Raw genomic sequence first — 20,594 nt, forward strand, 5'->3', positions numbered from 1 at the left:
GGTCGTCTCCTTGGATTTTTGTTATTTTTCATTTTAAATTGGGCAAGTAATTGACAACTTTTCCCAGTATTCCCAAGTTTAATTTTTTTAAACGTCTCTTACCTGTCTGTTTGACAAATCTTGCGTCAGTCCTACTTTTATAAGTATTACATTTACAATTAATACTTTCACATTATTTAGGGTGCGTAATAGATTTATGTAGAAGCAGCACTTAATTGGCTTAGTAGGGCAGTGTGGAAGAAATAATCATGAATTGTTCAAAGCCCCATAAACAAACTGTTGCAAAGGGGCTTACATGCTGACCAGACACGTCTCGTGCGCGAGCGTCGCAAAATAAATGTAGAAATCCATGTTATTCAATTGCGCCAAGGGCTAAAATAGAAGTCGTTCCTATTTCAGACGCAAATCGCGCTGAAAGTCATTTCCTCATTGGTTTATAGAAGCAGGTACGTGGTTATACCCACGTGGTTGATTGAAAGACTAACTTTGTTGCCGGTTGTCGTGGTAATACAATGAAAGTTTATAAATTCAAAGATGAAAAAGCCTGGAAGGAGGAGAGATGACTAGAAACGATTCGGTTGGCCGCGTTATGTGTGGATTAATAGTCGGAGTAGAGGTCCTTGTGCATTTCAGGTAAAATAACTCATGTTTATATCCCAGGACATATTAGCTAGCAACAGCAAGCTAGCTAGCTAAATTGCCATACATGTTTAATGCTTTTCGACCTGTCCCCAAATTAATATCATTTGTTCAGAGTTTGTTTTGATATTTTAACCTGCGTGTCGTAGTCACGTTTGGTGTGGGGGGCAAAATACATTTATGCACGATAGCCACTCGTGCAGCCGGCTTGGGTTCCGTGTTACTGGTCTTTTTCTATGAAGAATCTTAAGTCAAAGTGAATAATAGTGAAGCAATAGACCTTGACCTCAACCTAGACCTATTGCCTCATTTGTTTTGTAATTGTGGACTGAATAACTTCTCGGCCTTAGATGGCAACGGTTCATTTCTTTCCGTACATACTATCGCAGGCTATTTTATGAGGGTCATTACAATTGTTACAACAGTATTTCATTTTTATCAACACGTTTGTGCCATATCCTCCTGATTTAAGGTTACTGTAATTTGAGTGGTGTGATGCGTTCATTCCGCTGTGATTCCCTGTTTATTGGTCATCAGTGTCCTGGATCACAAAGAAAACACCTCATAATGGTACAGGAAGCAACTCCACCAGTACTGTATGTAAGACTTACCATTAATCTCAGACTCTCTTCCATGCATAATGATCCTGTTATGTCTCATGTCCACAAATGAAGGGAAAGGGTGCGTAGAGGCGAGAAGGAATTATCAAGTGATTAAAGGGGTCCGGCTGTTTTAATATGGCTGCTATGATCAGGAGTGTATTCATTCTGGGCCTCCCGAGTGGCACAGTGATCCAAGGCTCTGCATCACAGTGCTAGCTGTGCCACTAGAGATAGAGATTCTGGGTTAGAGTCCAGGCTCTGTCGCAGCCGGCCACGACCAGAAGACCCATCGGGTGGCACACAATTGGCCCAGTGTCGTCCGGGTTAGGGGGGGATTTGGCCTGCAGGGATGTCCTTGTCCTATCGCGCACCAGCGACTCCAGTGGCGAGTCGGGCGCAGTGTACACTGACACTGTCGCCAGGTGTACGGTGTTTCCTCCGACACATTGGTGTGGCTTCCCGGGTTAAGTGGGCATTGTGTCAAAGATGCAGCGCGGCTTGGTTGGGTTGTGTTTCAGAGGACGCATGGCCCTCGACCTTCGCCTCTCCCGAGTCTCATCGCTGCATCTCCCGGACAGACAAGACTGTAACTACCAATTTGGATACCACAAAATTGGGTAAGAAAGTTGTTGTTTTTTTTTTTCAAGTGTATTCATTCTGCCAATTCTGTTAAAGGGAAGTGAACAAAACCGGGATAAACACCTTCATTTGCCCAATAGAAACTCTTGTTTACAACTGTTGGACTAATGATTACACCCAAGATCAGTAAGATGCAGACAAGATTGAGCAAGGTGTTATTGAATGTGTATGTCTGTCGCCTTGATTTCTCAAATTTGTCTTTACCTTTGCATCTACAGTACGTTCAGAAAGTATTCAAACCCCTTGACCTTGTCCACATTCTGTTACCACCTTATTCTAAAATGTATTAAATTGTTTTCCCCCCCTTATCAAGCTGCTACACACAATACCTCATAATGACAAAGCAGAAACAGGTTTTTATACATTTTTTTTCACTTTTTATAAAATTAATACACTATTGATCACATTTACATAAGTTTTCAGACCCTTTACTCAGTACTTTGTTGAAGCACCTTTTGCAGCGATTACAGCTTTGAGTCTTGAATATGACGCTACAAGCTTGGCACCCCTATATTTGGGGCGTTTCTCCCATTTTTCTCTGCAGATTCTCTCAAGCTCTGTCGGGTAGAATGGGGAGCGTCGCCGCACAGGTATTTTACAGAGACTTGTCCCGAAGCCACTCCTGCGTTGTAGATTGAGGGAAAAAGTCAATGGGTCTGAATACTTTCCCAAATATACTGTGTGTACAGTGCCTTCGGAAATTATTCAGACCCCTTTCTCTTTTTCCACATTTTGTTACGTTACAGCCTTATTCTAAAACTGGAAAAGAGGTTGGGGATTGTATCTCTTTGTGGACTTGTGTTTATTTTTTTGCTTCGCAGCTTGGGATAAGACTGGTGACTTGTTTTGCTCTCCGGAGCATGCCCCTGTTGAAAGGAGTGATAACTGGAGTGGCATTAAGTGTTGAGGAGGATCAAATGATACCCACTGTTTGGTGTAATGCAGAACCGGTGGAGAGCATGGTGAAACCGAATAGACGCCGACTTTTGATGGCATCGTTACCCATCAATGTCAGTTATCCTGTGAGAGCTTTTGTTCCGAACCCATTACAAGGTTTTAGGTGACAAGTTTATGGTCATGTTGCAGCAGTGTGTAGGAAGTGGATTCCAAGATGTGAGAAGTGTGCAGGAGTGTATGAGACAAAGGAACGGATGTATTGCTGCCACAGCGTGGGAGAGCAGCGCTCCATCACTCTTTTCACAGAGCTGATAAAAATAATTATGGAAAATGTCTTTGGATCAATTCTAAATATAATTCCATGAAAACAAAACGATACAATTACAAAACAAAGCAACAGTAAACGTCATCTCCCACAAATGTTGCAGCCCCCCCCCCCCTGGGCCAATCAGTGTAATTTCGTAAATGCAGGATCTTTATGGCAAGACGCATCATTCATCCAAGTTTTGTCAAAATTGGGCCAGTGGTGTCTGATATTGCGTGGGATAGCTAGACTCATATCCCTGAGCATGTGTGCCATATTTCAAACAGATCGAGATATAAACATGTGCCTGTTAGAGCGCTACAGTGTGGTTGATATGAATGTTCTTACATATGTTGAGTCTTGACTGTGTTCGCAACATGTGTACCAAATTGTTACAATAACAATATCCTGGATTGATTTATATGCATTTCTGTTCCAGACCACGCCGACGTGAATGTTTATTGGTTGTGTTTTAAGTACCAGTCTAGACAATATTTGTTTGAGACCTTTGTCCATAGCTGCTACATATCATGGGGGACAACTAAATAAATACAGTGGGGAGAAAAAGTATTTAGTCAGCCACCAATTTTGCAAGTTCTCCCACTTAAAAAGATGAGAGGCCTCTAATTTTCATCATAGGTACACTTCAACTATGACAGACAAGTTCAAAACAGGTGCCATTAATACAGGTAACGAGTGGAGGACAGAGGAGCCTCTTAAAGAAGGAGCTACAAGTCTGTCAGAGACAGAAATCTTGCTTGTTTGTAGGTGACCAAATACTTATTTTCCACCATAATTTGCAAATAAATTCATTAAAAATCCTACAATGTGATTTTCTGGATTTTTTTCCCCCTCATATTGTCTGTCATAGTTGAAGTGTACCTATGATGAAAATTACAGGCCTCTCTCATCTTTTTAAGTGGGAGAACTTGCACAATTGGTGGTTGACTAAATACTTTTTTGCCCCACTGTATATAGGCAATAGCAGCCTGTAGGTAAATAGTGATTTCTCCCCTATCTTCTCTCTCTGGTGGTGGAGGGAATGAAGAATACCATTCAAGTCTATATGGGGCTTCTTTTGTTGCTATGATCCCTTACTGATGTCACCACTTCAATCAGTGTAGATGAAGGGGAGGAGACAGGGTAGGTTGTAGAAACCTCATGATGGGTACTGGGAAAATTTTAGTATCGTGTAGTAGCCTTAACCTATCGATGTTACACTGAGCTGGTTTGAATGGAATATGAATGACAGTCAAATTTGTTGGATGCGTTTTACTATTTGTTTTGGATGTTTGTTTATTTTGTGCCCAATAGAGGTGAATGGTAAATAATGTATTGTGTCATTTTGGAGTCACTTTTATTGTAAATAAGAATATCATATATTTCTAAACACTGCTACGTGAATGTGATTGCTACCATCAGTACAGATAGAGCTGATGACTTGTGAATGAATGAGAAAGTTAGACTCACAAATATCATTGTCTTAGTTGTTACATGTTCAACTACTTATGGAATAATTTTTTACTTCTCTCATTGACTTCTCAAACCCCACCGAGTCGGCTTTGTCTGTTTCACAAGTGTCACCTCTGGGTTTAGAAACTCTTAGTCCTTTATCTGTCACAAAGTGTAATGAATTCGCACTCCAAAATAGCCCACACAGTAGGTGGCAGCATGCACATCTAACGTATGTTTGCAGCCTGCCATAATACCATAGAAGGAAAAGACTGAGGTTGTCACTAGTTAACAAAGTCACACACCGGTTTATTTCTACAATATTGAATTAAAATTCGATTTTTAAGACTAACCATAACCACACTACAAACTGTAAATGAAGCTATATTTTGTTTTAGTAAATTTGTACGATATAACCTATGTTGACTTTGTGGCTGTGGTAACTAGCAACAACAGAAGACTACCTGCCTTCCGGTCATGTCCAGAAGGTATACGCAGATATGAGAGAGATTTTACCAGATGTATAAATGTGAAGTGTCCGTTTGGCGTTTCCACTCACCACCAAATCCTCTCTCACCACCAAATAGGGTGGTGAGAGAGGAAGCACAATGGCCGGCAGTGGGAGAAGATGGATTTTGGCTTATATTCTGCTCATTTTCTCATCGATGAAACACTTGATCTCCGTAATTTTCTGTTCCCAATACTAACATCTGTTACGGACAGAGTGGACTAAGTTGTGTTGTTTAGAAGGAGTGGAAGGGTGAATTTAGTTATTTTTACACGCTCAATTCAAAGTAGGCGGTCCCTGACGGAAATATGCAAATACGTGCTAGAACGCGCTGATTGGCTCTCGCTAGCTCGTCCTTCCTCTGCCCACTCGGATTAATTAGCTCTCATTGGAAACGATAGGCTGTGGTCTTTCTTGGGTTAGTTATATTTAAAAAACTTTGGTATACAGTTTGGAGAAAAGATTGGGGGCATTTTAGCGAACACTTTGCCTAACCTTAATCAAATAATGTCCTGATGTTCTGTTACGTTAATTATCCAAATATTCTGCGTACTTTCTAACTTGCTACGAAAAGTTAATTTGGACAAAAACAGTATCCCTTCTAGCCAAATCCTTGCCTTCCCGCGTCTGGGACAACGACTCATTGTTAAACGGGGACACGGCCGTCTCAGTATTTCTGACGACTAGCTTCCCGTTGCTGGCAGTATATAGTTAGCTTGGTTATTATTCTATGCTAATGAGTCTGAAGGCAACATGGCTACATCTTACAACACGTATCAGTCAGAAACAACATCGATTATGGCCGTTGTTGTCGAGGCGGCAATTACAGAAATTAACAAACTTTGGCCAAACTCTTACGCTAACGTTAGCAATCCGGAGAGAGAGGTGAGCTAAAGTTACGTCAATATACTGGTGTCTACGCGTAACGTTAGCTATCTAGTTGATCCAACGTTGATTTTTACACACATAATGAATTATGTAACTAGGGCTAGATTAGCTAGCTTCCTGCAATTTGCTTCTCTAGCAGGCTAACGTTACTAGCAAGCTATCTCAGCCTTCGGCTAAGCTTATTAGCTAACGTTAACTAGTTTTCTGACCTATTGGTTTCTCATCTTCTTTGCTGTAGCAGCGTATAGTTTAGCCAGTTACTTAGGTAACATGTTTTTCAATTTCTTGCTTGCTTGTCAATATAGACCATCCGTATTTTCATTACTGTCTTCATCTATAACCATTAGCTGTGCTAGCCCTCATTTATATGCATTAAGTATCAATGTCTAAAGATGCCTTCTGTTATATACTGGTGTAATTGAGTCATTTTGTCCGTATACTTGTTTCACCATGACTGGTTAATTGTTTCAAACTTCGGCAGAATAGAAATAAACTGTTCACAAAAAAAAACAAATGTTTTTCAATTTCTCTACACAGCTTTGCGCAATTATGAATCTGATGATGGAGGAGGCTATTCGTAAAATCTGCCAACTATTCCTAGTGGCTTCCTCGAGTTTACAAAATGAGAACGTGAAACTGAAGACCAAGGTCGAGCAGATGACCCAGTTGTTTGAAAACAATACACAGCCTGGTAAAAGTATGCTTATTTTAACGCTCATGTAAAAAATATTGAAATTGCCATAAGGGTTGGGTCAGTGCAATCTGGAATCCATGGCACGTCCACCCCCTAACCATTTTAATTTCCAACTTCATTGGGTTTAGGACGTCCCAAGGAACTGGATCGCATGGACCACCATATATTGGTTGACTTATTTGACCAAATAAATTAGACTAGTATCCAGCTTGTCTATTTCTACATCAAGATGCCTCATGCAACAGAAACAGGAGATTTATAGGCTCTGGCCCAATGGGGCGTTCTGTATTGAGCACTTTCAGTGCCAACAACAGAAACCATTTGAATTCAATATTTTTAATGTGTAATGCATAAATTGAATCATTTGAATTCATAAAATAAATGTTTTTAATGATTTGACACTGAAATCAATTAATACAAGAGAACTTATTTTGAAATGAGCTTGCTAATGTGTAAAGCCCACTTTATAGTTTTGTGTGTGTATATACTCATTCCTTTTATCTTTAGGTCCTGCAAAGGTTTGCTGTAAATCCGCAGAGATGTCTTCATTGGGAAATGACTCCTCTCTGGGAGACACAGATGGACTGAATACAGACCTCTCCCCAATAGACACTGAATCCAACGTTAAGCATATGAGAGCTGCTCTGCCAGGGAGCAACGAGAAAGACGGCCATGAAAGCCAGAAAAATAGCAATACTACTAAAGGGACACGATCCAAAGAAACCAAACGCTTCAAGTGTGATATTTGTGAGAAGACCTTTAGCCGGAACAAACGACTGATACAACACAAGCTAACTCACACAAGACCCTTCAAGTGTGATGTGTGTGACAAGACCTTCAGCATGGAAGGGTCACTGGAATCTCACACGCTAACTCACACAAAACCATTCAAGTGTGATGTTTGTGACAAGACCTTCAGCCGGAACCGCTTGCTGGTACGTCACAAGCTAATTCACACAGGAGAGAGGCCATTCGCTTGTGGTCAATGTGGCAAAACATTCAGAATGTCCAAGCAGCTCGAACATCACATGTTGCGTCACAGAGAAAAAACGTTCAGTTGCAAAATCTGTGGAAATACATTCTCTACCAAGAAAGATCTGAAACGACATCAGCTTGTTCATGCAGTGGAGAGACCATTCAAGTGCCTGACTTGTGGAAAGGGTTTCACTTCAAGAAAACTGCTTATTGAGCATGAGAGAATCCACACCGGTGAAAAACCATACAGCTGTGCTGTGTGTGGGAAGAGTTACACACAGAGTGGTGGCCTGAGTTATCATATGCGAACACATACGGGTGAACGTCCACATTCATGCTCAGAGTGTGGTAAGCGCTTTATGACTAAATCCAGCCTTGAAAGACACAAGGTAATCCATACAGGGCAGAAGCCATTTACATGTGAGACATGTGGAGCTGCTTTCGGCCATAAAGGAAACCTTGTGAGACACCAAGTGCTTCACACAGGGGAGAGACCATACAAATGTAAATTGTGTGGGACAAGCTACCTTCAGTCCACCCTCTTAAAAGCTCATATGCATCGTCATGGGGCAACCAAACCATTTATGTGTGACCTATGTGGGAAGACTTTTATGTACAATTTTCTAATGAGACGACACCATCTAAAATGGCACACAGCTGAAGGAGAGAAGCAGAAAGAACGAGAGAGAAAAGAGAGAACGAGAGAGCGAACTGCCAAGAGAGCGGGAACCTCAACAAAGCCATTCAGTTGCGACGTATGTTTGAATGGCTTTAGCTCCATGCTAACTCTGAAAAACCATCAACGAATTCACACTGGACAAAAGCAATACTCTTGTTCCATTTGCAGAAAGACCTTTGCCTATAAAAATACTTTTGACTATCATATGAGACTTCACAGTGGGGTGAAGCCCTACGCTTGTAAATACTGTGAAAAGAAATTTGTTCTTAAGCAAGCTCTAGAAGGACATGAGCGAACCCATACTGGTGAAAAGCCCTTCAAATGCAGTTATTGTGACAAGACTTTCTCAGTCGGCACCAATCTGAAAAGGCATGAGCGAGTCCACACGGGAGAGAAGCCATTCAAATGTGACGTCTGCGGGAGAGGTTTTGGCCAAGCCAACAACGTCAAAGCCCACATGCAAGTCCACACTGGAGTTAGGCCTTATTATTGCAAGAGATGTGGAAAGGGCTTTTCTGACATAAGACACTACAAAAACCATAGCTGTAATGGTGTGGCAGCAACATGTGATCGGTCTCGTAAATCTTCAGACCGTTCTTTCAGAAGTCGGAAAGGAGGTGAAGATAGCAGTGCTTGCCATAATGCTGCTGTGATGTCGACTCAGTGATATAATCTCTATCATTCACAGTGGGGCAACTTCCTGCTTTCAGACATCAGGAACAACATGGATGTATTCAGTAGGGTTAAAAGTTCTGTGGTGAGTTTCAAGAAAGCCTTGTAGAAAATGAGATGCAGGCCGCCATAATGCTTGGAAAGTTTATGGTCAATGTTCAGTCTCATAGAGGCATTGTTTATTTCTGACAGTATGCCGAATTAATTCCGATATGTTATTTTTTCTATTGTGTAAATCATTAAATGTAATTTGTGTGAAAGTATCAAGCTAGGTATTCACCTTTTGTCTGTCAGCTACATAGGACCACTGGGTGAGTTATTCAGGTGACTAATTGGGCAGGAATTTAAGGAATTCTTGTTTTTATACTTTATGTATAAAAAAAATGCATTTACACGGAGGCCAGTGTATTAGGTACACCCATCTAGTACCGGGTCAAACCCCTTGCTGCTGCCGAAACAGCCTGAATTCTTCGGGTCGTTGAAACATTGCTCAATTGGTACCAAGGGACCTAACGTGTGCTAGGAAAATATTCTCCACACTATTACCACCAGCCTGTGCCGTTGACACCTGACAGGATGGCGCCATGCTTAGGCCAAATCCTGACTACCAACAGCATGACGGAACAGGTGCTGTGATTCGTTCCACCAGGCAATGCTTTTCCACTCCTCAGTTGTACAGTGTTGGTGATCGTGTACCCATTGGTGCCACTTGTTTTATTTGGCTGATAGGAGTGGAACCTGGTGTGGCTGTCTGCAGCAATAACCCATTTGTGACAAAGACCGTGGAGTTGTGCGCTCTGAGATGCTGTGCTACACAACACTGTTATATTGAGTCGTTATTGATGAATATCATAGGCTAAATAATTTATGGTTCAACAATTGAGGGAGTGGAAACTCCAAACATTAACTTGACCACTAACTCTAAATACAATACCCACTGCTAGTAGCGACGTATTCATCCAGGTCACAAATGTAACCGTGCAGCTAACCTCACATAGCAGGTGTAAAATAAACTCCTCAAACTAGATCCCCCTACATACTGGTCCAGACAATAAATTATGTTGCGGTAGGTTCTCTTCTGAACTGTTCAACCAATCCAGTAAATGTGGAGGGGGAGTTAAGATGGAGTCTCGCCTGTACTGTGTTTCTTTCCAAAAGCGTAAATTCAGTCACAGGCCCTCTTTCCATTTATAATGAATTAATATCTACGATATTAATTAGTGCACATAAAGATGTATGTAATTAATCTCTATTGAACAAATCTGGAAATTCTGGATTCCTATTTTGACAGTAACAAATAGCAACTATAATCTAATTGTCAACCCAAAATTCATGAACGTCACTGGATTAGGTTGCACAAAAATATATTGAATCATGTATTCCAGCTTGGACTTGTTCGATGAAACTACTTATTTATTGAACACCTCAGTAGTCTTATGTGTCGTACTTCTTAATAAAGCGCGATGTTGGCCAAATCATGGGCTGGTTCCACCAGCTGACAGCAGGGGGAAGTGTTATTCTGGAGCTTTGTAACACTCGGGGTTCTATTTTCGGCTGTGGTGGTGCAAGTGTCAAACGTACGTTCGTTTGCAAGTTCGTTGTGTAAAAACTGGCGCACTGGCATTTTCCAGCCCAAATGCCAGGTTTGACAATTTACCGGTCTAACATCAGCTCGCTTGAGGCGTGGCCTTAAAAACAAGCGCAAATGTGACCATTCCATGCAATGCTAATGGGAAGTTAATTAAGGCAAAAAGCAGGTCTTAACGGTAACAGTGAATGGCATGGATTTTGAGAGCAGAAGCACAGAGACCATAGGAGGAAAGATGTGCCGGTGAATCTCGTACTTAGAAACTTTTTTTTAAGGTTTCAACCGTTTTTGTTTAATTTGCTAATAAAATAATAATAATAATGAACATTCAAATTGGACGCAATACATAAAAGTCCGCAAATACACAACTTGAAGCAACCACATATTTAGCCATGGAGCATGTTCTGATTGGCCAGTGAGACAGACAGAACAACAGGGAGGCCAACCAAATGGCTGGAGCAGAGGATCAGTTATAGTGGTGAGTTGTATCTCCAGACAGAGGGACAGTTATAGTGGTGAGTTGTATCTCCAGACAGAGGGACAGTTATAGCTGTGAATCTCTAGTGATGTTTTTACATATTGTATTTTTTATCATGAGCAACATATAAAAAAAAAGAGGAGGACCATGTCTCACCAGTCACTGGTACAGAAATGGTTCAGAAACGCTCTACTGTAACTGTTGTGTCAGCAGTACTGCATGTGTAAGTAGGGTGTGTAGGTTGACGGTGGGGGGGATTGTCAGCGCATGCAGTGATGTGGCTTGGTGTGTATTTTCTTTTCCCAGTCCGCCCCTGACCAGTGCTGTAGGTAAGACTTACTATTCATCTCAGACTCCCTCCCTGCATACCAGTGGTGGGCCGTCAGGGCCAGCAAGGCCTTCTCTGCTGGCCTAAACATCATCAGAATATATATATTTTTTTAAATATATTTTCCCACAAATATGTATTAAATTATTCCCCAGAGTAAGAGTTATACTCTTCATTTCATAGTTTTCCTCTTGGTTGCACTGCTTCCAGCCCCAGGTTGAGATTTGGAGGGCTGGTCTTTATGTTAGATCTTTTATCCAATCATATTCAGCCATCATGTGTTGCCAGGGGTCTAAAATCTGCCCTCAGGCCTTCAGAATCAACAGTGCGGACGCTTGTAGCTTAAAGTGAATGGAAATTAAAATTTAGTGTCAACCAATCAGCTTTTAGAGTTGGCTATTGTACGTCTGCTGGCTGGCTCCACAGGAGCCAGCTAGCAGGCGTAGTGCGTGCTCATCTTTTGATTGGATTACCAATATTGAGAGGTAGGTCCTATGGGCAGGTATATGCAGAACCTTAGAACTAGGAAACTGAATTTGATAAACAAATTAATTCGCGTACTACTAAGCTGTTTTTTCAACCCACAATGGCGGAAGGAGGAGAAGATATCGATTTGGATCGAGGATATAATTATAACGCCATTCTCAAGATGAACTTTTCAACAAAAGTTAGACATTGTAAGGAGAGGGCGCCTGACGCTACAAACCTGTCACAGGTGGGAAAGGGGTTTGTTCGCCACTTTCAAAGTTCCAACTACGAGCGCTATCAATGGCTCACAGGCTCCGAGAAGCACTGCAAACTACTGCTGGGAATGCCTATTATTTGCAAGTGATCGATTTGGAGCCACACTGGCTTTGCAAACTTGAGTTGTCTAAGCAAGGCAGCAACGAGACACCAAAGTACGGCTGGGCACTTACAAGCAATGGTGCTTTTGAAAACTTTTGGGGACACCCGAGTGGATCTACAGCTCAACGAACAAGCGTGCAGGGCAACGGAGCTGCACAATGAAAAGGTGAAGAAAAATAGGGAAATATTGAAAAGACTCATTGATTGTGTCATGTTTTTGGGTAAACAGGAACTTTCATTTAGGGGACACGATGAAAGTGCTGACTCCACAAGCAAAGGGAACTACGTGGAGCTTCTTTCTTTTCTTTCTGAAAGCAACACAGATTTACAATACCACCTGTCCACTAACGAAGTGTATGGTGGACGTCAGGCAAAATACAAAATTACCTCATTTATGCTATTGCTGAAGTGATGGGAGAAGAGATCAAAATGGGAGATTAAAAAAGCTCCCTTTGTTGCTGTTATGGTGGACGAGACAACAGATGTGGGAAATGCAGCACAGCTCTCACTCGTACTGCGTTATGTGACGGACACAGGAGTCAAGGAGCAATTTATCCGATTTGAAGCGAGCTGATGACATTGCCGATCTTATTTTCCGTTTCTTGGAGGAAAATGAATGTAGTCTGGATAAAGTTGTGGCACGGTGTTTTGATGGCGTGGCAGTCATGGCATCTGGACTCAATGGGGTGCAGGCTAAAGTTAAGGAGAGGGCACCGATGGCCTTATTCATTCACTGTTATGCACATCGACTAAATTTAGTACTGACTCAAGGAGCCTCAAAGCTTAAAGAATGCAAGGTCTTCTTTGCCAACCTCAATGGCCTTGCAGCATTTTTCTCACGATCCCCTAAGCGCACGCAACTGCTGGATGATATCTGCAAGCGTAGTCTTCCTAAGGTTGCACCAACGAGGTGGCAATATACATCTAGATTGGTCAATGCAGTCTTTGAAAAGAGAGTTGCCCTAAAGGATCTGTTTAACCACTTACTGGAACATCATGATGACCATGACGGGGATACTGTGCTTATGGCTGATGGATTTAATGCACGTTTGGATGATTTTGAGTTTTGTTTTTTGCTTGAAACATTCAATGGGATTTTTAATTATTCGGATGTGCTTTTTGGAATTCTACAGAAACAAACTTTGGATGTACAATTCTGCCTGACAAGGGTGAACGAGTTTTGTGACACAATTGAGCGAGAGAGGCACAAGTTCAGTCAAATCTACGATGACACAGCGCGCATCTCAAGTTCACCCAGCACACGCAGAGGCCCAGCACAAGGAGACCCTCGCACATACTACCAACAACTCCACAGCAATATTCTGGACAACATTCTTTGCCAGATACGAAACAGGTTTCAAGACCACGAAAAATGTATGTTTCTTTCCCCCCTGGACCCCCAGCACTTTCAGACCTACCGGAAAAAATTCCCGCAAACAGCCTTCTCCAGCTTAACAGAGAGTCACGGAACACTGTTCGACCTATCCAAGCTAAAAACAGAACTGACTGTAATGTATGCTATGACTGATTTTGAAGGGAAAAGTCCCTCTGATCTCCTTGATTTCCTTAAGCAGAAAAATCTGAATGAGGACATGGGGCAACTTTACACATTGGCATGTGTGACAGTGACCATCCCTGTGTCCACGGCTTCTGTCGAGCGGTCATTCTCGGCCTTAAAGCGAATCAAAACGTATTCCAGAAATCCTACTGGACAGACTAGGCTTTCAGCATTAGCCTCCATGTCGATAGAAAAGGACTTATTGGTGGAACTAAAACGCACAGATAGACTGTACAACAGAGTCATTGAAGTCTTCTTGAGGAAAGAAAGGAGGAAGGATTTTGTGTTCAAATAATCAGTCTTTGGCGAGTAGGCATACAATGCATTTTATTTTTATTAAATGTGTATGTATGTTTCGCATTTTATTTCGTTAATATTAAATAGCCTATATATTAACAAAATAAAATGGCAAATAGTCTGTTGCAAATCATTTGTTTTCTTTCTTTTATTTTCAGTGAATAGTTATGTCTTTATCATCACGGTGAAACTGCTTTGGGTGCGACAATGCGCTGTTTAGTGAACACATTGTATTTTTTTGGGGGGGGGGACTTAAAGCTCAAAGTTTGTGGACCAGAAATGGATAGAAGAATATTAATATAACTCTGTTGCACTCGACTATGTTCTTGCCTATTAGTTGAACTGTACTGTATTGTACTCTTCCCCTGCAATTCTCGGAATAAAAATGTCAATTTCAAGGTGACGCAACGCCTGGTTATACTGTGTTTCTGTCTAAATGTAGTGTCTAGAGCCATGGCATCATAAGGATGGTAATAAGAGGTGGATTAATTCTGGTGGGACTGTGTAGGACTTCACTGAAGGCCCAGGCCCCAGAACCACGGCACGCTACTGCTGCATACTGATCCTGTTGTGTCTCGTATGTTTAGGCACCACAGTGTAAGCCAGAAATAGATATGAATGAAAGAGGCTAAATCTGGTGGTCTCATTCACAGGGAGCTTTGATGAGACAGAAGAAATGCACGAAGTGTGCTGTTGCTCATCTTCCTAATGACGTGCTTCATCCTTAGTCTGCTGGTGGACGTTGGGTTCTTTGTGGTCAAGTTGAGGAGGGCTCGCATCCCCTGGAGAAAAGGAGGGTAACAAGAAACCAGCACACTAGGATCATCTCATGACTACCTGTTAGCTTACTTTTCCTATTTTGGTTCATCTCCAGTCCTCAACTGAAAACTTCACTCCTGTTGGTTTACATTTTATTAGAATAAGTTGATATTGAGTTCAACCAAGTTAAAATAAAAATGTTTTTTTGAAAAAGAACACAAACCAGCATAATGTTCAGCCCTCAAGGACTGGAGTTGTGCACCCTTATTATGGCTTATACACTGAGTGTTCAAAACATTAACAATCAATTACATTTATTTATTGTAACGCTCAATGAGTGAATAGGTGTGGAGTCAGGCGCAGAGAGCAAAGGAGGCGGGAAAAAACATGCTTTAATGTCCAAAATAATCACAGGAACAAAATAGTATACCCCAACTAGGTAATACTACAAAACAAAAATGTACCCTATCGTGAAATACAAGGACAGCGAGAAACCCAACGAAACCACGAACCACTCTAACACATAAAGATGAACAAGCCCGCACAAACAGAAGCGGGCTGAACGAACTTAAATAACCCCACCCTAACAACCAAACAAGGAACAGGTGAAACCAATTAGACAAAACCAAACGAACACAGAACAAAGGATCGGTGACAGCTAGTAGACCGGCGACAACGACCGCCGAGCGCCACCCGAACAAGAAGGGGAGTCACCTTCGGTAATATTCCTGACATTTATAAAGCCTGTCACAAAGACACAAACTAATATTGAGTCGTAAAACCAGGAAACAGGGTTCGATTCCCGGGATCAACCATATGTAAAATGTATTCACGCATGACTGTAAGTTGCTTTGGATAAGTGTCTGGTAAATTGTATATATTATATTTTACTAAAACATTTCTAGTATGGCACAACCTATTTACCTCTTAGGTGCGTAGTCAATAATGGACCTGACCTCAGTTTCCCACAAAATGCTGTGCTGCAAGATGACAGACTCTAAAGTGCAGTCATGCACAGCAAAAAATGTTGGTTAGGCCATTTAAAATCCGTTTTTTTTTTGTTGCCTATTTCCATTCCATAAAAACAACAAAATTTGGATTTTCGTTGTTCACAATGCTTAAACCACATCAGGGGATAAGTTTTGAGGTCTGGGAAAAATGGATGAAATGTATATTTTTTATGTAGTTATCCTTTAATGCAGTGAGCATGCCCTGTACTGTTGTTTGGTTAGCGGGTTTCTGTAGTGCAGTTCAGGATGAGCCTGCAGGAAGGGAGGAGGATGTCTTCCCTGTAACGCACAGCGTTGAGATTGCCTGCAATGACAACAAACCCAGTCCGATGATGCTGTGACACCTCCCCAGACAATGACTGACCCTCCACCTTCAAATCGATCCCGCTCCAGAGTACAGGCCTCGGTGTAACGCTCATTCCTTCGACGATAAATGTGAACCCGACCACGACTCGTCAGTGAAGAGCACTTTTTGACAGTCCTGTCTGATCCAGCGACGGTGGGTTTGTGCCCATAGGCAACGTTGTTGCCGGTGATGTCTGGTGAGGACCTGCCTTACAACAGGCCTACAAGCCCTCAGTCCAGCCTTTCTCAGCCTATTTGCAGACAGTCTGAGCACTGATGGAGGGATTGTGCATTCCTGGTGTAACTCGGGCATTTGCTATTGCCATCCTGTACCTGTCCCGCAGGTGTGATGTTCGGATGTACCGATCCTGTGCAGGTGTTACACGTGGTCTGCCACTGTGAGAACAATCAGCTGTCCAGCCTGTCTCCCTGTAGCGCTGTCTTAGGCGTCTCACAGTACGAACATCGCAATTTATTGCCCCGGCCACATCTGCAGTCCTCATGCCTCCTTGCAGCATGCCTAAGGAACATTCACACAGATGAGCAGGGACCCTGGACATCTTTTTTTGGTGTTTTTCAGAGTCAGTGGAAAGGCCTCTGAAGTGTCCTAAGTTTTCATAACTGTGACCTTAATTGCTTACCGTCTGTAAGCTGTTAGTGTCTTAATGACCGTTCCACAGGTGCATGTTCATTAATTGTTTATGGTTCATTGACAAGCATGGAAAACTGAAGATTTGGATTTTTACAAATTATCTTTGAAAGACAGGGTCCTGAAAAGGGACGTTTCTTTTTTGCTGAGTTTACAATATTGATCTTTATACTTTAACCTACCTCTCAGACAAGTGCTATATATGCCCATATGGCATGACTTTCACCAGTCGCAGATAAAGTAGATGGAGCATATGAAGAGACATTTTCAGCAATGCTATTATAACAGGGCCAAGATGACCATTGCTGCGTTTCTGTCGTTCTCAACTAACATCAAGGCGGTGGCCCGTTCCTGTAGGTTCATGCTCTACAACATCCGCAGAGTACGACCCTGCCTCACACAGGAAGCGGCGCAGGTCCTAATCCAGGCACTTGTCATCTCCCGTCTGGATTACTGCAACTCGCTGTTGGCTGGGCTCCCTGCCTGTGCCATTAAACCCCTACAACTCATCCAGAACGCCGCAGCCCGTCTGGTGTTCAACCTTCCCAAGTTCTCTCACATTTACATTTAAGTCATTTAGCAGACGCTCTTATCCAGAGCGACTTACAAATTGGTGAATTCACCTTCTGACATCCAGTGGAACAGCCACTTTACAATAGTGCATCTAAATCATTTAAGGGGGGGTGAGAAGGATTACTTATCCTATCCTAGGTATTCCTTGAAGAGGTGGGGTTTCAGGTGTCTCCGGAAGGTGGTGATTGACTCTGCTGTCCTGGTGTTGTGAGGGAGTTTGTTCCACCATTGGGGGGCCAGAGCAGCTCCGCTCCTCCGCTCTCTCCACTGGCTTCCAGTTGAAGCTCGCATCCGCTACAAGACCATGGTGCTTGCCTACGGAGCTGTGAGGGGAACGGCACCGCAGTACCTCCAGGCTCTGATCAGTCCCTACACCCAAACAAGGGCACTGCGTTCATCCACCTCTGGCCTGCTCGCCTCCCTACCACTGAGGAAGTACAGTTCCCGCTCAGCCCAGTCAAAACTGTTCGCTGCTCTGGCCCCCCAATGGTGGAACAAACTCCCTCACGACGCCAGGTCAGCAGAGTCAATCACCACCTTCCGGAGACACCTGAAACCCCACCTCTTCAAGGAATACCTAGGATAGGATAAAGTAATCCTTCTCACCCCCCCTTAAATGATTTAGATGCACTATTGTAAAGTGGCTGTTCCACTGGATGTCAGAAGGTGAATTCACCAATTTGTAAGTCGCTCTGGATAAGAGCGTCTGCTAAATGACTTAAATGTAAAATGTTTACGCAGGCAGTTCACTTCTGATCTTAAAATTTACTAATTGGTCTTTTAACCATTTAGATCTGAAAAAAATCAATGTAAAAAAATATTTTAAAATCCAAAAAGAAATTACTGGGAAAAATATCAGAATTGCCTGTGAACGCAGCCCCGGTTACATGTATTCCTTTGGAATGTTGGTATCATGGAAAATGTGCTTTATGCTGGCCGTCACTCGTTATCACAACCACAAAATCTTTAACCCGCCTATTTCTACAAATGATCATCTTTAAAAGTGATTATAACCCTAACCCTAAGCGCACTGCTAACCTTAAATTAAGACCAAAAGGCTAATTTGAGTTTTCGTGAACTTTTACGATTATAGCCAATATGGACTTTGTGGCTGTGGTAACTAGTGGAAGCCCAGTTGTTGACAATGTCTTCTTTCTTCTCGGCAAAGAGGTGATTGCGCACACCTGCGCCCCTTCCTTTTAAATGGGGAGCACGGTGCGTTCTGAGCCCGAGCCATATCAGGGAAAGGTGGACTCCAAGCTGCGGTGCCAGTGCAGGAGTGATTTTACAGTAGTGTTGTTTAGTGTATTGTTAAGTTTATTAAAGTAAGAGCAAAAATGGTTTGTGTTTAGATGTGGCATCTTGGAGCAATGCCAGATAGTGCACAACATTTCATTGTTCATTGTTATTTTGAAAGGGGGAAACCTTATATTCTGTAATGGACTCAGGCCTCCCTTATGACTAGTTGTACTTGTTGTAGTTAACTTGGTAGCTTGGTGTGGCCTACTACTGTTTGCTGTGCTACTCTTTAATTACCTTTCTGATGTTATCATATTGTTCCTTTCACTACAGTATATCTTATACAGAGTGCTGTGTCCTACAATTTAAGTGCAATAATTGTCTAGAATATATTATGAACATCGTAAGGTCTCATGCCTACCCTTGCTTGAATTATTGAAATTGTAATGACACTGTAGTAAACAATATATTTTTGTAATCCATTGTAGCGTGATCTGTTTACTTACAATGTACCCAATTGAAGTCTTTTTCGACTCTGGCCTATCTGAAAACAATCTGTTTGTTACTGTCTAGGTTGGCTCCCCCCTTGGTTTGTGCCGTGGTGGAGATCTTTGTGGGCTATACTCGGCCTTGTCTCAGGATGGTTAGTTGGTGGTTGAAGATATCCCTCTTGTGGTGTGGGGGCTGTGCTTTAGCAAAGTGTGTGGGTTTATATCCTTCCTGTTTGGCCCTGTCCGGGGGTATCATCGGATGGGGCCACAGTGTCTCCTGACCCCTCCTGTCTCAGCCTCCAGTATTTATGCTGCAGTAGTTTATGTGTCGGGGGGCTAGGGTCCGTTTGTTATATCTGGAGTACTTCTCATGTCTTATCCAATGTCCTGTGTAAATTGAAGTATGCTCTCTCTAATTCTCTTTCTTTCTCTCAGAGGACCTGAGCACTAGGACCATGCCTCAGGACTACCTGGCATGATGACTCCTTGCTGTCCCCAGTCCACCTGGCCGTGCTGCTGCTCCAGTTTCAACTGTTCTGCCTGTGGCTATGGAATCCTGACCTGTTCACCGGACATGCTACCTGTCCCAGACCTATTATTTGACCATGCTGGTCATTTATGAACATTTGAACATCTTGACCATGTTCTGTTATAATCTCCACCCGGCACAGCCAGAAGAAGACTGGCCACCCCTCATAGCCTGGTTCCTCTCGAGGTTTCTTCCTAGGTTTTGACCTTTCTAGGGAGCCAACGTGCTTCAACACCTGCATTGCTTGCTGTTTGGGGTTTTAGGCTGGGTTTCTGTACAGCACTTTGAGATATCAGCTGATGTACGAAGGGCTATATAAATAAATTTGATTTGATTAGTTACACTTTCAAGTTTTTCCTTCTATATCCTACTGCGAGGTGAAGGATTTTATCTTGCATCAAATTTGGGCATACAACTTTAGTGTAAGCTTAGCAAACAATCAAAAAATCCAGTCAACTATTTGCATTTCACCTTTTAACAAATGCATTTGTCCAAATAGTTTGCTTAAACTCTGCCCAAAATTCCCAACAGCAAACCACTGGTCATAGTGGCAATGTAAATGTTTTGCATCATAACTAATGTATAAAGACAGACTAAGGACAGGCCAGCAACCTGAGGCCCAGCAACCTGAGGCCCAGCAACCTGAGGCCCAGCAACCTGAGGCCCAGCAACCTGAGGCCCAGCAATGCACACAATACCTCGACATGAACTACTTAAACATTGTTTACAGCATAGTTTCACTCTGGTTATGAGGAGGATGTGGTGCTGAACCTAATGCAGGGTTTATGATGGCAAAGAGCCATTAGTTACAATCACTGGTGGTTTAGACATGCCATCACTCTCAACACCCATGTCTCTCAACGCCCCGAGACACTTCAACTAGTTTGAACTTGTGTGTAGGTCTTTTAACAATGCCTGTTATGCATCTTGGCTGCAGGTATTTTATTAGGCTACT

At 42.4% G+C, this 20,594-nt stretch overlaps 1 protein-coding gene across 2 annotated transcripts; it reads left to right on the forward strand.

The window, feature by feature from the left end:
* The first annotated feature begins 5,178 nt into the window (after positions 1 to 5,178).
* Positions 5,179 to 9,212, forward strand: LOC135518320 (zinc finger protein 345-like). Of its 2 annotated transcripts, none has more exons than XM_064943408.1 (3): positions 5,179 to 5,926; positions 6,467 to 6,626; positions 7,131 to 9,212. In XM_064943408.1, exons 1-3 carry the CDS (start codon positions 5,795 to 5,797, stop codon positions 8,942 to 8,944), a joined length of 2,106 nt encoding a protein of 701 aa, XP_064799480.1. In that variant the 5' UTR covers positions 5,179 to 5,794; the 3' UTR covers positions 8,945 to 9,212. The 2 variants fall into 2 exon arrangements, with proteins under 2 accessions (XP_064799480.1, XP_064799481.1); XM_064943409.1 differs by having other exon boundaries at positions 6,467 to 6,620.
* Positions 9,213 to 20,594: the final 11,382 nt, after the last annotated feature.

Source organism: Oncorhynchus masou, chromosome 28 (genome assembly GCF_036934945.1).
Source record: "Oncorhynchus masou masou isolate Uvic2021 chromosome 28, UVic_Omas_1.1, whole genome shotgun sequence".
In the NCBI taxonomy this organism is placed as follows: Eukaryota; Metazoa; Chordata; class Actinopteri; order Salmoniformes; family Salmonidae; genus Oncorhynchus; species Oncorhynchus masou.

What these genes read in the sequence shown, in the direction of transcription:
- LOC135518320 (XM_064943408.1), top strand. Translation starts at nt 5,795, where the DNA reads ATGGCTACATCTTACAACACGTATCAGTCAGAAACAACATCGATTATG. An exon ending in TTAGCAATCCGGAGAGAGAG is followed by an intron (nt 5,927 to 6,466) that starts GTGAGCTAAAGT and finishes TTCTCTACACAG; the next exon opens with CTTTGCGCAATTATGAATCT. An exon ending in CAATACACAGCCTGGTAAAA is followed by an intron (nt 6,627 to 7,130) that starts GTATGCTTATTT and finishes TTTTATCTTTAG; the next exon opens with GTCCTGCAAAGGTTTGCTGT.